This window comes from Marmota monax, unplaced genomic scaffold (genome assembly GCF_021218885.2).
Source record: "Marmota monax isolate L192 unplaced genomic scaffold, Marmota_monax_Labrador192_F-V1.1 WCK01_AAM20220418_F8-fsc00017, whole genome shotgun sequence".
NCBI classification, from domain to species: Eukaryota; Metazoa; Chordata; class Mammalia; order Rodentia; family Sciuridae; genus Marmota; species Marmota monax.
The window spans coordinates 2,022,044-2,035,823 of NW_026695241.1; the positions used below are offsets into that span (position 1 = coordinate 2,022,044).

The 13,780-nt window shown below is 48.9% G+C and overlaps 1 protein-coding gene and 1 non-coding gene across 2 annotated transcripts; one reads left to right on the top strand and one right to left on the bottom strand.

Annotated features, from left to right (window-relative positions):
- Positions 1-1,594: 1,594 nt before the first annotated feature.
- On the bottom strand, positions 1,595-12,306 carry Glrx5 (glutaredoxin 5). The gene is made up of 2 exons (XM_046440529.2): positions 11,965-12,306; positions 1,595-2,171 (listed from the first exon to the last, which is right to left on the bottom strand). Exons 1-2 carry the CDS (start codon positions 12,251-12,253, stop codon positions 1,993-1,995), a joined length of 468 nt encoding a protein of 155 aa, XP_046296485.1. The 5' UTR covers positions 12,254-12,306; the 3' UTR covers positions 1,595-1,992.
- A 1,201-nt stretch (positions 12,307-13,507) lies between these two features.
- Positions 13,508-13,780, top strand: LOC124090489 (small Cajal body-specific RNA 13). The gene has a single exon (XR_006851100.1). It is a non-coding gene; the product is annotated as a small Cajal body-specific RNA 13 (non-coding RNA).

Genomic DNA, 13,780 nt, shown 5'->3' on the forward strand with positions numbered 1-13,780 from the left:
CTAATTTCACAGACCCTCACAGGCCGTCAGCATCGTCCAAGCTCACATTAGATAGCATCTTTAATTTTCCACTTGGTAAAGACTTGTTAAGGATTTAGAAAAAATTACTAATTATCTTCTGGAAAGAACATTACACTTCTGAGAGCTCAGTGGCTCCTTGAACTTCCCAGTTCTCTGGAGACTTTGATAGGATCTTGCTGTGATTCATGAGCACCAGTCCCATCGTCCACGGGGCAGCCTCCTCCTGGGCCCAGTACACTGACGTTTCCTTGCCAATATGTTTCTCATCACTTTTCTTTTTCATAATGAGCTCTGAGAGAATAGAGACAGATTCTGGGAAAGCCAAAGGAGCCCAGTGGGAAAGCCCCCTGCTACACACCAGGTGTGATGGTGAGGGACGATTCTGCAGCCTGATGTACGTGACCCACAGGCTGGCGCTTGTGTGAAGTGATTTGTCATTGCCATTCTTTCCGGAGAACAAGGTCACAACCTGGATGGCATCATGGGCAAGATCTTGAGCGCCAGTGGAGCAAAGGTCCCCCTAGAGTACCAACCTCCTCCACGATCCCACACAAGCCAAGCTTGCAACAGACACAAAGGGTTGTGTGAACAAGTGCTATCAAAACCTCCTGAGAGTGAGCCACTTTCGCCATGTGGCTGGTGAGGGGCAAGGGCCAGTCCTCTGTCTGGGCCAAGGTCCCCAGTGAGGTGAGGGTCAGGCTACAGCTTTCTTTCCGCTCCCTGGGGGAATCCCAAAGCCTATGAGTGAGGTCGGCAGCAGGAACAGTGGCTAAGGGGACCCAGCAGATCCTGCCCCAGGGAGGCCATCCCCCCAGGTGGCAGGCCACCTCCCAGAGGGAGTCCACTTTCGGAGCTGATTTCAAGGGGGCTCAGCAGGCTAAAGAAGGGACTGGGGGCTGGGAATGTGGCTCAAACGGTAACACGCTCGCCCGGCATGCGCGGGGCGCTGGGTTCCATCCTCAGCACCACATAAAAATAAAATAAAGATGTTGTGTCCACCGAAAACTGAAAAATAAATATTAAAAAGTTAAAAAAAAAAAAGTAGGGACTGGAACCCACCTGGCTTGCCTTTGAGAGACAGCCACTCACTGGAGGATGCGTCCTTCCTCCTGCCTCTGCCCCCCGGAAGATGCACTTCTAAGCAGATGCTGTGTGGCCACTTCCTGCAGAGCCAAAGACACCAGGACAGGCTGGGCTTTCCTCCCCGACCTCGGTGCAGCCCTCAGGTTCCTTCCAGCCAGCCTGGGCATGCAGAAGCACCGTGAGTCTTATCAAGACACCAGATTTCCTCTTTAATCAAGGCTCTTTTTTTAAGAATAAGATACTCATTGAAAGCCATGCCTTGGTGGACGGACGGTGGAAGCCTTCTCCCAAGCTAATCATAGCAGTCGGCCTGGCACAGGGCAATGGGGCAGCCCACCTCCTCCCAAGCTACTACTGCCACCTGCCCTAGAGAAATGGGGGGCACAGCCGCCACAGCATACTTGACAGAGTTAATTGCAAAGAGAAGGCGGCAGGCACCCACATCCTACAGATGTGTGCTCCTCAGGATTGACAACACACACGCATGCTGTCTCTGTGTTGGCAGTTTATTTAAAAAAAAAAAACAACAACGCCCCCACTCTAACAACGTTTTCTTGGTCATTTCCTTTAATAGAAGAAATTACCAAAAAATTGGGGGTATATTATCTTTGCAGACTGACACATTCATGACCCTGAATCAGGCAAAGAATAAAAGACAATATAAGAACAAATTTTGCTTCCAGCAACATCATCACACAACAGTTGAAGGGTTACAGTGCAGTGGTTACAAGGACGTTCACAACAGGATGGTCTCAGCCCAGAGACGGGACAAGCGAAAACCGCCCGCTGCTTAAGAGCCTGGGCCGCGAGCAGCTGCTGGGAACAGGGACGGCGAGGGTAAGGCTTTCCGGGGGCGCCCCCGCGGCTCTGCCCAGGGGACCAGCACCCTCACTTTGAGTCTTGGTCTTTCTTTTCATCTAAAAGGGCGGAGCGAATCCCCAGCTTTTTCAGTTCTTCCACCAGGTCCCCATTCTGGTGCATCTGCAGAAGAATGTCACAGCCTCCCACAAACTCGCCGTTGAGGTACACCTGCGGGATGGTGGGCCAGTTGGAGTAGTCTTTAATGCCTGAGGGAAGAGCGGGGACAGGTTACCTCCAAGGTCAGAGCTGAGCCTTCACAGCAGCACTCCAACGCCCTCCCCTGCCCGCCCCCAGGAGCAACGAGTTTTCCAGTCACATAGACTAGGGTCTCGCTCCTCCACAATGACCTCTAAGACCTCGAGAGGTCATGTGACCCTGCGACTCATTTCCACCCTTATTTCCCAAGGTTTTTGTGAGAACTAGGTAGGTAAAGCTTGAGTAAAATACTTGTCAACAGTGGGTTACTGACAGGAGGACTGGATTGGTTAATTTAAGTCACGTAAGATACACGAAGCCACAAACCTGCCAGCCTTGTTTTCAAAACCAGAAGAAATGTCACAACCTCATTTCCAAATGGACTACTTGACATGGACCCGTCATGGTAACCAAGCACCCAGTCGGGAGACTCCCCACCTGTGCGCCCTCATGCCCGTCTACGCCAGTGCGCGCCACCGGCCGCTGACGCTCAAGAAACTGAGCTGTTGGTTTTTATTGTTGGTCATTATTTTAACCCAGAGAAAATTCCTGTCCTGTGGTGCCAACCACAAGCCCATCCTCCTCCACCACAAAGATGAGCTGTCCATGAATAGGGGATCCGGCTCAGCTCCAAACCCAGAGTGACTTACACAGGTAAGAAAAGGCCCCAAGCCCACAAGTCCATGTGCTGAGGGGACTCGGGGCTAGAGGGCAAGTGAGACCCACTCTCTGCTCTCAAGAGCTCACGGCACACAGAGGAGTCAGGGCATCTGCTCTGGGACTGTGCACCAGGAGATTGCTCTGCTTGATTCTGGGCCATACGGATGAGGACAAAACTGTCCAGCAGGAAAGAAATGTGGTTTCAATGTTAAACATTTAAAAAGTATTCTTTCTAAACCCGGCACAGTGGCGCCTGCCTGCAGTCCCAGCTACTTAGGAGGCTGAGGGAGGAGGATCACTGGAGCCCAGGGGTTGGAGGCCAGCCTGGGCAGCACAGCAAAACCTAACTCCAAAACAAACAACAAAACAAAACATACTCTTCCTTCACATCCCTCTTCATTATTCTATTCCGTTTTCTATTCTTATGTTGATACAGATATACTTTCAAAAACACATTCAGCCATATTCCTATTCTAACATTGATTATGTTAGAAACAAAATGGTAAAAATATGGCATAGATTATTAATTGCTACAGACTACATATGTGATAATTTTTATTTATATAGATAGATGTTTTTAAATAGCAAAATGAGCATACAAATAAATAAAAATAAACAGGTTTCTTCAAGTAAAACGCCTCTGGGCTTAATCTTCACTACCAAAACAACAACAACAACAAAAACAGTATATGAATTTTTAAAAATGGCTAAGTAGAGATTTTTATGCAAACTAAAAAATGCAGAAGTTATTCTTAGTACACTATTATTTGGAATCATTTATTTTCCAAATAAAATTATCAATTTGAGTTGGGTCATAAATAACAGTCCCAAGGCAAGAGTATATTTCTCTTAAAAGTTATTGCCTTCTGCTGGGCACAGTGTCCCATGCCTGTAATCCCAATGGCTAGGGAGGCTGAGGCAGGAGGATCATGAGTTCAAAGCCAGCTTCAGCAATGGTGAGGCACTAAGCAACTCAGTGAAGCCGTCTCTAAAAAAAATAAAATATTTTTAAAAAAATAGGGCTGGGGATATGGCTCCGTGGTCTAGTGCCCCTGAGTTCAATCCCTGGTACTCCACCTCCCCAAAAAAGTTATTGCCTTCTAAAAAATATAAGTGACTTTGCTCTAAACCATACATCTGTGATCAGGGCTGGAGAGAGACCCTGAGTCACCGGCTTTTTATCTTTCTTCTCCAGGCATCAACGTTAAGAAATGGTCACAAGCCAGGTGTGGTGGTGCTCGCCTGTGATCCCAGCAACTCAGGAAGCTGCAGCAGGAGGATTATGAGAGTTTAAAACCAGCCTGGGCAACTCAGTGAGGCCCCGAGCAACTTCATGAAACCCTATCTCAAAATAAAAAGGGCTGAGGGGCGGGACAGCTCTGTGGTAGCTCCGTGGTAAAGCACCTCTGGGTTTAATCCCTGGTACCAAGAAAAAAAAAAAAAAAAAAACAAGAAAGAAGTGGTCAGAAATGGTCACAATGTCACAGGCTTCTAAAAGCTTCTTAGCCACTCTGGATGTCTATGAAACAATCAGCTAGAGGCTCGGGGCTCCCAGTAGAGCCTAAGTTCCCGTCCCTAGAATGGCTTTACAATACCAGTGGTCTAAAGTCTAGAAACTCCCTGGCCCACAAGCAGGACCATCACCCAGCCCTGAGCACCTTCAACACAGGCGAGCCAGGATTGCACCTGCAATTACGGCTGATTCTTTCCAACTGGTCATACACTGTACTAAGCCTTCCAGCAAAATAAAAATTATGCCTACTACTTTGTGAGGACCTAAAATTTTAAAATCACCAAAAATGAAAACAAATTTGCTGCCTGAAAGCTACCCAAAACCATGTTTATTCCTAAATGGTATAATTTTTTAGTAAATCTTTGCTGAGTAAAAGAATGAATTGCTTTTTATCAATCATTTTTATAGAGCCAGACTCAAAGCACTGGACTTGTTTTCTTCATGAAATTTCATGTTACCAGACAGGGAGTCCTGCCTCTCACCTAAGAGAGGGAACTCCAGGGGACTCCAGGAGAATTCTTATCAACAAAACAACCAGGACGAGCGGCTGCCAGCCAGGCTGGATTGCAGAACATGAACCCAACATGCAGCCTGAGTCCTCTGGGAGACCATGTCCCCACAAACCCCTCTGCCTGGGTCGTCTTGCCTCTCAACTTACATTGAGAACGCAGAGGCCAGCCCAAGGTGAATGACAGCACTTTCCTGACAGCATCCAAGGTGTCCACGAGCCAAAGTTCCTCAAGACTGAATCTATCTGCTTCTTTTGTCTGGACTCACAAGAGTCGTGGGCAGCTGATGGCCAGGCAGAACTTCAGCACCCTTCCCCAGCCCTGCGCGATTTTTTATTTTTAAGAAATCTGATCACTAGTCTAAATATTTGTAAGGAAATATCCAATTGTCCCCCACAGAGTGAAGTGAGAAGCTTTTAATAATTAAAGAATGTTATTCATAATTCAAAATTTAAATGAATCCCTGGATCCACAAGTAATTCTTTACACAAGGTTTATTTCTCTCTCGCTTTAGTTTTCAAAAACTGCAGTATATAGTGATGGCTCTTACAAATACCTCTTGAAATAACTCAGAGTCAGAGAGCAACTCTTGAAAATTAGAAAACCAGACCCAAGAATGGATTTTACTGATGATCGTGTTTCATATATGTTAGACAGTGAGTCCTGTGGGACAGAAAATGCCGATTACAAAGTTACATAACAAGTGGCAGGCACCAGGACTGGGCGTTTGGAAGCTCTCCAACAAGAGGCGTCACAGCCACTCCTCCATCCCAAAGAAGGCACTACTCCAACGTCACGCCAGTGCGCTGGCAACCCACCTCCAGAACTTCCAAAATGTTCTTTCCTCTGGGTCAGAGGCACACACCTGTGATCCCACTGACACGAAAGGCTGAGGCAGAAGGATCACAAGTTCAAGGCCAGCCTGGGCGACTTAGGGAGACACTGTGTCAAAATAAAATAAAAAGGGTATAGCTCACTGGTAAGCACCTGCCTGGCATGCACAGGGGCCTGGATTTGATCCCCACCTGGCAAAAAAAAAAAAACAGGAGGTAGGTGCAGCTCTGCACCTGCCCAGCATATGTGAGGCCCTGTATTCAATCCCCAAGACCATTTTTTTAAAAAGTACTTCCGAAAATACACCACCCTTCAGAACACTGGACTTTATTCCTGGCTTGGACACTAAGTTGCTCCTGAGCACCACAATCACAGCTTGCTTTCTTCTTGGCAGAATTTCTCTACAGGTGGATTAATTCCACTCTCACTTGCTTACCAGGCTCTGTGACCTTGGGCAGGACACACACCTCCCAGGATCACATTTCCTCATTGTCCTAACTTGGAGACCAGCATTAGGATGACACGAGATGACCCAAGCATGGAAACCAGCAGACCCTCACTAGAGGAAGAGCAACACAAAGCCAGCTTCCTGGCTTGCAAATGCAGCCTTGCAGAAATCTGTCTCTCTTAGACTCAACTTTCTTCATCTGCAAAATGGAAACAACACTCTGCCTCACAGATTTATCCTGAAGATTAAATAAGACACAATGCATGAAATGACCTAAGCTCCAAGCACAGTGCAGGGTACAATCTCTCTTTGTCAATGTCCTCTACGGCCACTCTCCACAGTAATGTTTTCCTCCGAAATATATGAAAGAGAGAAAGCACAGGGAAAAACTGTAGGAGTGATTCAAGCCAATGCCATCAGTAATAAAAATGGCATTTAATGAGCTAAGTTACTAAGTTTCATCTCTTAAGTGGTTTCTTTACAAACATCCTACAAAGTAAGTATAATTATGCCTATCTTACAGATAAGGAAGCTAAGGCTCAGAGAGGTTAAGTAACTTACCCAAAGTTACATGTGCACCCAGGTTTCCAGGCGTCCAAATGCCAGGCTCCTAATCACATGCTGCCTCAGACCCTCCTAGAGGGACTCCAGTCTGTGGTGCCATCTGTCCTCCTGCCCCTGAGCTACACTTGCACTGCCACAGATCTGCAATAGCTAGGACTGTTTTACACCCCATGTGTACTTAGGTTTATGCACACAAGCAGCACTGTGTCCTAATAACTATTTGCAGCTTGTTTTTTTACTAAACACTGTATTTTTGAGATTGAGCATGCTGATCACAAGGACATCTAGCTTACTTTAAGCACAACTTGGTTTTCTACCATAGATAAAACTGGATTGTTTATCCACTGTGCTACTAACATCCCTTTCTGTCACTGACATTTTCCATCCTTACAAGCAACATCTGCGAACATCTTTGGCATGGATGTTGACACACTTGGGCAAGAGTCAGGCTCTCTAGACTTGGGGGTAGCAAAGGATGTTCAGGCCAAACCAGTCCACTTCCTTTTCTTCCTTTGTAAATAAAGTTTTATTGAAATCAGCTATGCTCATTCATCTATAGGTTATCCATGACTGCTTTCACCTACAACAGCAACTGAGACCCCCAGCCCAGGGTTCCTGGAGCACTTCCTCCAGGGCCTTCATAAAGGAAGCTTGCCAACCCCCAGCCCAGACCCTCTGTCCAGGAGTGAAGCAGCTGGGTCCAGGCTCTGCTCAGCTCTAACTTGCTAGGTGCTGACCCCTACTCCTCCCAAGTGCTGGTGCCCTTTTCTACTCACACTTATAGCACAGAACTTACCCTCCACACCAGCGCATACCCGCAAACCCTTGTCCAACTGTCAGTACACGCCATGTAAGAAGGGCTTTCTTTACTACTGCAGCAAATTCATGACACTGGAAAGGTTGCACATGTTTTCAAATGCTAAATAAACATTCAACAGTAGGATATGGGAGTGTGGAGGAAGGAGGATGGCTGACAGGTACAGGGTGAGCTGGACACAAGGAATACCTTTTCATACACCGCAGCCAGTGGGATAACTGGTGACAACCGGTTTCGGAAAGGTTCTAAAAATTCCCAGCACAAGGAAACAAGAGTTTGAGGCAACTACTCTGATCTGATTATGCATTCTGTATATGCAATGAAATACTACACTGTGCCCGATAAATGTATAATGTTAATTAAAAAAAAATTATTTTGGTACTGGGGATTGAATTCAGGGGCATTCAACCACTAAGCCTCATCCCCAGCCCTACTGTGTATTTTATTTAGAGACAGGGTCTCACTGAGCTGCTTAGTGCCTTGGCATTGCTGAACCTGGCTTTGAACCCGCATCCTCCTGTCTCAGCCTCCTGAGCTGCTGGGATTACAGGCATGCGTCACAGCACCCAGCTAAAAATTTTTAACTACAAAAAAAGAAAAAAACAATAAGATAATGGTTACTCATTCAACAATGTTTGAATCTCTATTTTGTCAGACACTATTCCCAATGCAAGGAATACAAAGGTGATCTAAACAAGAAGAAATTCAAGAATGTTTTTAAGAACACAGATTTTGCAATATGATGATAAATTAACAAAAGTCTTAACTGATCCATTAAAGAAGTCACTGAAAGCCTGTTTTGCACAAGCAGCAGACACAGCGCCACAGGCAGGTGCATAAGACACGTGCTCTGTTCTGCAGAGGGCAAAATACTATGTCCAGACCAGCAGGATCTGTTTGCAGAGAGGTCTTGATGTGACCCAAGGAACAAAGGCGAATGGGGAGGCAGCACTGTGCTCCAGGCTTCCTCAAGACCCCTGCATACTCCAGATAAAGCAGAGGGCAAGAAGGCCTCTCTGCATCAGGTTTCTAACACCCAGGCCTAGGAGCTAGGAGGACAGTGTTTTCTTGGACTTGGGCCCTTTGTGAAGCTTGGTCTTCCCTGACACAAGACACAAGGAAGGGCCAATTTTGCAGGAGCCCTGCAGCTGTTATGAGAAACAACCCTGAGCCTGGGAAAGGTAAGCAGACATATCTACTTGGCTGGCAAAAGCAAGCACCAAGCGCCTGTCAGCCTCTCTTGGCAAACTTCAGGTGCAGAGCAGAGAGAAAAGGAGTCTCATGATGTAAAGTCCTAATGCGGCCACAGTAGTCCTCACCATGGGAATGCCCTTACATCACCCTGCCCCAGCCTGAACACGAGCACTTCCATTATGCTTTTCTAAGCAACAGAAGAGGTGTATGTAATACTCAATATTTATGAAGAACTTCTTTTTTCTTTCTTTCTTTTTTTTTGTGTGTGTGATACTGTGGATTAAAACCAGAGCCTCGGGCTGGGGTTGTGGCTCAGCAATGGAGTGCTCACCTAGCACATGTGAGGCCTTGGGTTTGATCCTCAGCACCAAATGAAAATAAACAAATAAAATAAAGGTATTGTGTCCAACTACAACTAGAAAGAAAGAAAGAAAGAAACCAGAACCTCCCACATGCTAGGCAAACACTCTACACACAGCCAGTTGCCGCAGTCTGGCTGGGCACACAATCACGAGCCACCACACAGCTTGTAGATTCAAACAGCAGCTCTTTATTCCCGAACTCACACCAGCCGTCTACAATCACGTTCTGGGGAAATCCACGTTCTCTGCCCAAATCCACCTCCACTGGGCTTCTGTCTCCCAAAAAATACTGTCTGAATCCCGTGAGAACTCAAGGGGAACTCAGGCAGCAGGATACGCCCTATTCCCAGCAGGAATAACCTTAAACCTTAAACCTGGAACCTAAACTGGGAACGCCCTAAACACGATTATCTTAAAACCGGGAACACCCTAATCTGCCTTGGTCCTTGAGCAAGGTCACCTACATTCAATGTCACTGCAACATGTCAGCAACATGGGGTACGCTGGCAAGGAAACTGTCATACCTACTTGGCTAATGGCTCCCAGCAGCCAGTCCCAGTCACCTGTTTGTTTGTTTTTTAAAGACATGGTTCATAATTACCCAGGCTGGCCTGGAACTTAAAATCCTCCTGCCTCAGCCTCCTGAATAGCTGGGATCACAAGCATGTGCCACCATGTCCAGCTATGCAATGCATTTATTAACCAAAATAACAATCCAATGAAATTCAAAGGTTATGAGAAGTGAGGGTTAAATTCCCCTCACTGTTATTTGAGCATTTAAAGGACATAGATTAGACTCCAGATGTAAACAATAGATAGAGACATTATTAATGCCATCAGTAATCCTAATTTCTGTTCCCATGGTGTTTATTAGTCATATTCCAGTATACCTTATCTCCACTTACATTAAACAAGAGAATATAAATTTACAAATTAAAGAAGTTCATGGTATTGAAGTATCAATAGTACAACTTTTTGCTATTAGCCATACTGGCAATCTCCAGGGGATCTATGGCAAGGTCCCAGTTGAAAGACTGTAGAGTGGTTACTCTTATCTTTCAAGTCAAGAAGCTGGCTTTCAATGAAGGCCACTGAACCCCCTGTGCTTGATAAAACCTGGAGCCTCGAAACTGGCCAAGTTCTTGTTGATCAGACTCATGAGTGCAATGTGTGGTAATGTCACGTCAACCTAGCAATAATAAATTGCCCTTCCTCCGTCACTTAACACGCCTCCTAGGTTTCATCCAACAAAACTACTGCCAGTAGCATATGTAGGATCGTCCAATACCAAGAGTTTTTTTTTTTTTACAAGGATGAAACAATGTGGGGGGAAAAAATACTTAGAAAACCATGAAGTGCTAATAATAAAATAGCTACCATTTACTGGGTGCTTTCTGTGCCAGATGAAGTGATCCGTACTTTCTGTCATTTTTACTTTTTTTGCCAAGTCGGGTATCATTATCCTCAATTTACTGAAAAGGAAACTGCAGTCAGTTGTGACTTGTGTAAGGCTAACAGAACACAAGTCTCCAAAATGTACTTTTCACAACACCAGCCTGTTGCATCAACGAAAGGAAAGACCATGGTAAGTAACTTCAAACGTCCACCCTAACATAGAAACGGGGATCTCTTTTCAGCACAATCTGAAAGTACCAGGCAAAGGAGGTGCAGAAACTCAGCCCCTTAAAGTCCTTAACTAGAAAGCAGTGCCCCCAGGCTAGTCCCCAGGAAAAATGAATACAGATTTCCCATTTCTCCACCTACCCCAACCAATCCTTCCTTGCCCAGGAACAGGACCCTACAGGGCACAGTGGCACATGCCTGTAATCTCAGTGACTCAGGAGGCTGAGGCAGAAGGATTGACACTTTGAGGCCAGCCTCAGAAACTTAGTGAGACTCTCAGCAACTTGAGAGCTTCTGTCTCAAAATAAAAAAGAAGAACTGGAGATGGAGCTCAGTGGTAAACCACCCTGGTTTTAATCCCTAACACTACCCCTGCCCCCCCCTCCACACACACACACAAAAGGAGCAGGTCCCTATGATAGTCCTCTTCCTCCCTCTACCCTAGAATGGGAGAATGCTGATAAATTACCTAACACATTGCAACAGAGATGCTAATTAGCTGTCATAGCCCTTTACCTTCGTAGGAAACAAAAAACCCCCAGCCCTGATGCTCTGGTCCCTGTCCTTTTGGACTCCCAAGTTGAGGCAATGAGTTAGTTTGGAGTGCAGAAGCCCAGACTGTAGTGCTAGCCCTCTCCTTGTAGCAACCACAGAGAATGGTCGCTGACACCCTGAGCCTTGAACCATGAAAGGCCAGCCTCTGACCCCACTAACCTCAGACAAGGGCAATGTGGCCCTCTTCCCCCGTGCACAGCACCAGTCCCTATCCGCAAGGCAGACCAAAGGCTTCCAAGCCCCTCAAAGTGTTCCTTAAAGCGCCTACCTCCTAGTGGACACTCGTTATGAGCTCCCCTCTTTGCCTCACTTCCCCAGGCCAGTGGGGCGGGGAGTCCTGATGCCGACCCCCCCTTCTGGGAGCCTGCCAGAGACTGCTCGCCTGGAAGTGCCCATTCCCCTCAAAGTGAGCATGGGCTCCTAGGACTTACACCACTGTCCAAACTGGCAACAGCTCCAGAGCCCCAGACCCTCAAGATCTGCGCGAGTAATTACACCCCTACCTAACTCTCTATCCAGGACAGTACTCCGCGCCCTAACGCCGGTAGAAACTGCAGAGACCCCAGCCCAGCGGTGGCGCGATCGAGACCCCGCCCCGCACGATGGCACTTCGACCTCGCCCCGCTGCCCTCGGGCTCTCAGGTGCCGAGGCCCCAGCACGACCCTCCGACCCGCGCGCTCCGAAGCCTCCGCGGGTCACCCGACCCCGCGGCCGCGGGCCTGACCTTGTCGGAGCTCGGGGTCGTCCAGCACGTTATAGGCCGCGTAGTCGCGGACGCCGTGCAGCCGCAGGATCTGCACCACGGCGTTGCTGAAGCCGCACTGGGGCTGCTCCGGCGTCCCCTTGAGGAAGACCACCACCTTGTCTTTCTTCACCATCGTGTCCAGCTGTTCCGCCCGGCCGCCGCCGCCCGAGCCTGCCGCCCGCACGCCGGTACTCCGGAAGCCGCCGCCGCCCGCGGCCCGTCCCCAGCGGAGTAGAGCCGCCGCCGCCCGGCCCAGGGACGCGCTCATCCCCTCCCGCCCTCCGGAGCCTTCTACGGCCCCCGAACCTCAGCGGCCACTGAGTCTTCCCTAGGCCCGCGGCGGCCCGGCCCGCCCCCCAGAGGCCCTCATTGGACAGGATCCTAACTGCTCTTCACGATTGGACAATACCAGCCCGCGCAGGTGGGAGGTGGGCCTTACGTCGGCACCTCACCGCCTTCCTATTGGCTGTCGGCAATAGCTTTTCCAGTTGATTGGACAGAGTGGATGCCCATCAGAGTCACGCTGAGGGACTACGGGAAACAAAACTGGGGGAAAGCGACTTTCTTCCGGAGAGTCGCCAGGGGGCCAGCAGGGATGCCCAGGGATGGCGAGGAAAGGCGCTGGGCGGGGTTTCGTCTGTTCTGCGGAACGCCGGGAAGGGGTCACTTCTAGACGAAGGTTCCGGTTCCGAAGTCGGCGGCCGGGGGTTGCCATGGCGACGCGGCGGGCAGTCGATCCGGCTATGGCCGAATCCCGAGAGTCGGAAGCACTAGGGCAGGCGGGCCCCCGCTTCTCCAGCCCGGGTGAGCCTCGCGGGCGCCCGAGGAGCCGACACGACGGGGAGCTGGGCGGGGCTCCGGCCTCAGGCCTGCGGGTTCCCTCCCTGGCCCCGCCGCGCACGTGGGCAGCGGCCCAGGCCCCGCCCCGCGCGCGATTTTTTCTCTGGAACAACTTTTGCTTTAAAAATGTGTCAGGTGCTGTCGCCTGCGCGGTCGCTGGACTTCGGGCCTCGCCGGTCCTCCAGCCCAGCTGAATCAGCGCTCGTGCCTGGGCTGGGCATGGGTTGCTGAATGGAGAACTCAAAAAGGGAGGAGCTGCCAGGCGCCCGCGGTCCGGCGCTCGGAAGCTCCCGCGGGCGATCACGTGAACCTGCGAATTCAAGACCAGGCTTGGCCGCCTAGAGTGATCCGGTCCGGAAAAGAAAAAGTAAGTAGGAGTAATAAATGAATGGGTTCTTCCCACAGCCATCTCCCCAGCAGCTTCGGGGTGCTCGACGCGGTGCCAACACCGACTATCCCAGGACACCCGGTGTCCCCGAAGCTTGTAGTTAGCATGAGAAATGAGAAGCGGAAATAAAGCCCTGTGGGGGTACCCAGGAGAGAAAAGGCTTCCTCAGGCCACTGCGCATATGTGCCATTGCTTGGCCTGTGTTTACTAACCAGAACAAGGGCTGGAACGTGGTAGGTGCTCTTACTGGTAAAAGCATGAATCCAAAAAGCAGGACTCGGTGGAATGCTGTATGGTCTGCAGTCTTGGGACCGCGCTGGGTTGGTGGTACCCAAGAGCTCACCAGACTTGCAGAAAAAGCATACTCCGGAGGAAGCTGAGGCATGCCTGCTCCAGAGCCAGCGGTTCCATGTGCAATTTTCCTCTGATAGTTCCTGAATACTGTTGCCACGGTGATAATGACCTCCATGTCATTATCTATCCACCAACAGTAAGAGAAGCTTTGCAGTCGAGATATTGTTTGGCAGACAGAGTGGTTTCTGTTGGACACTAAGTACTGCTACAAAT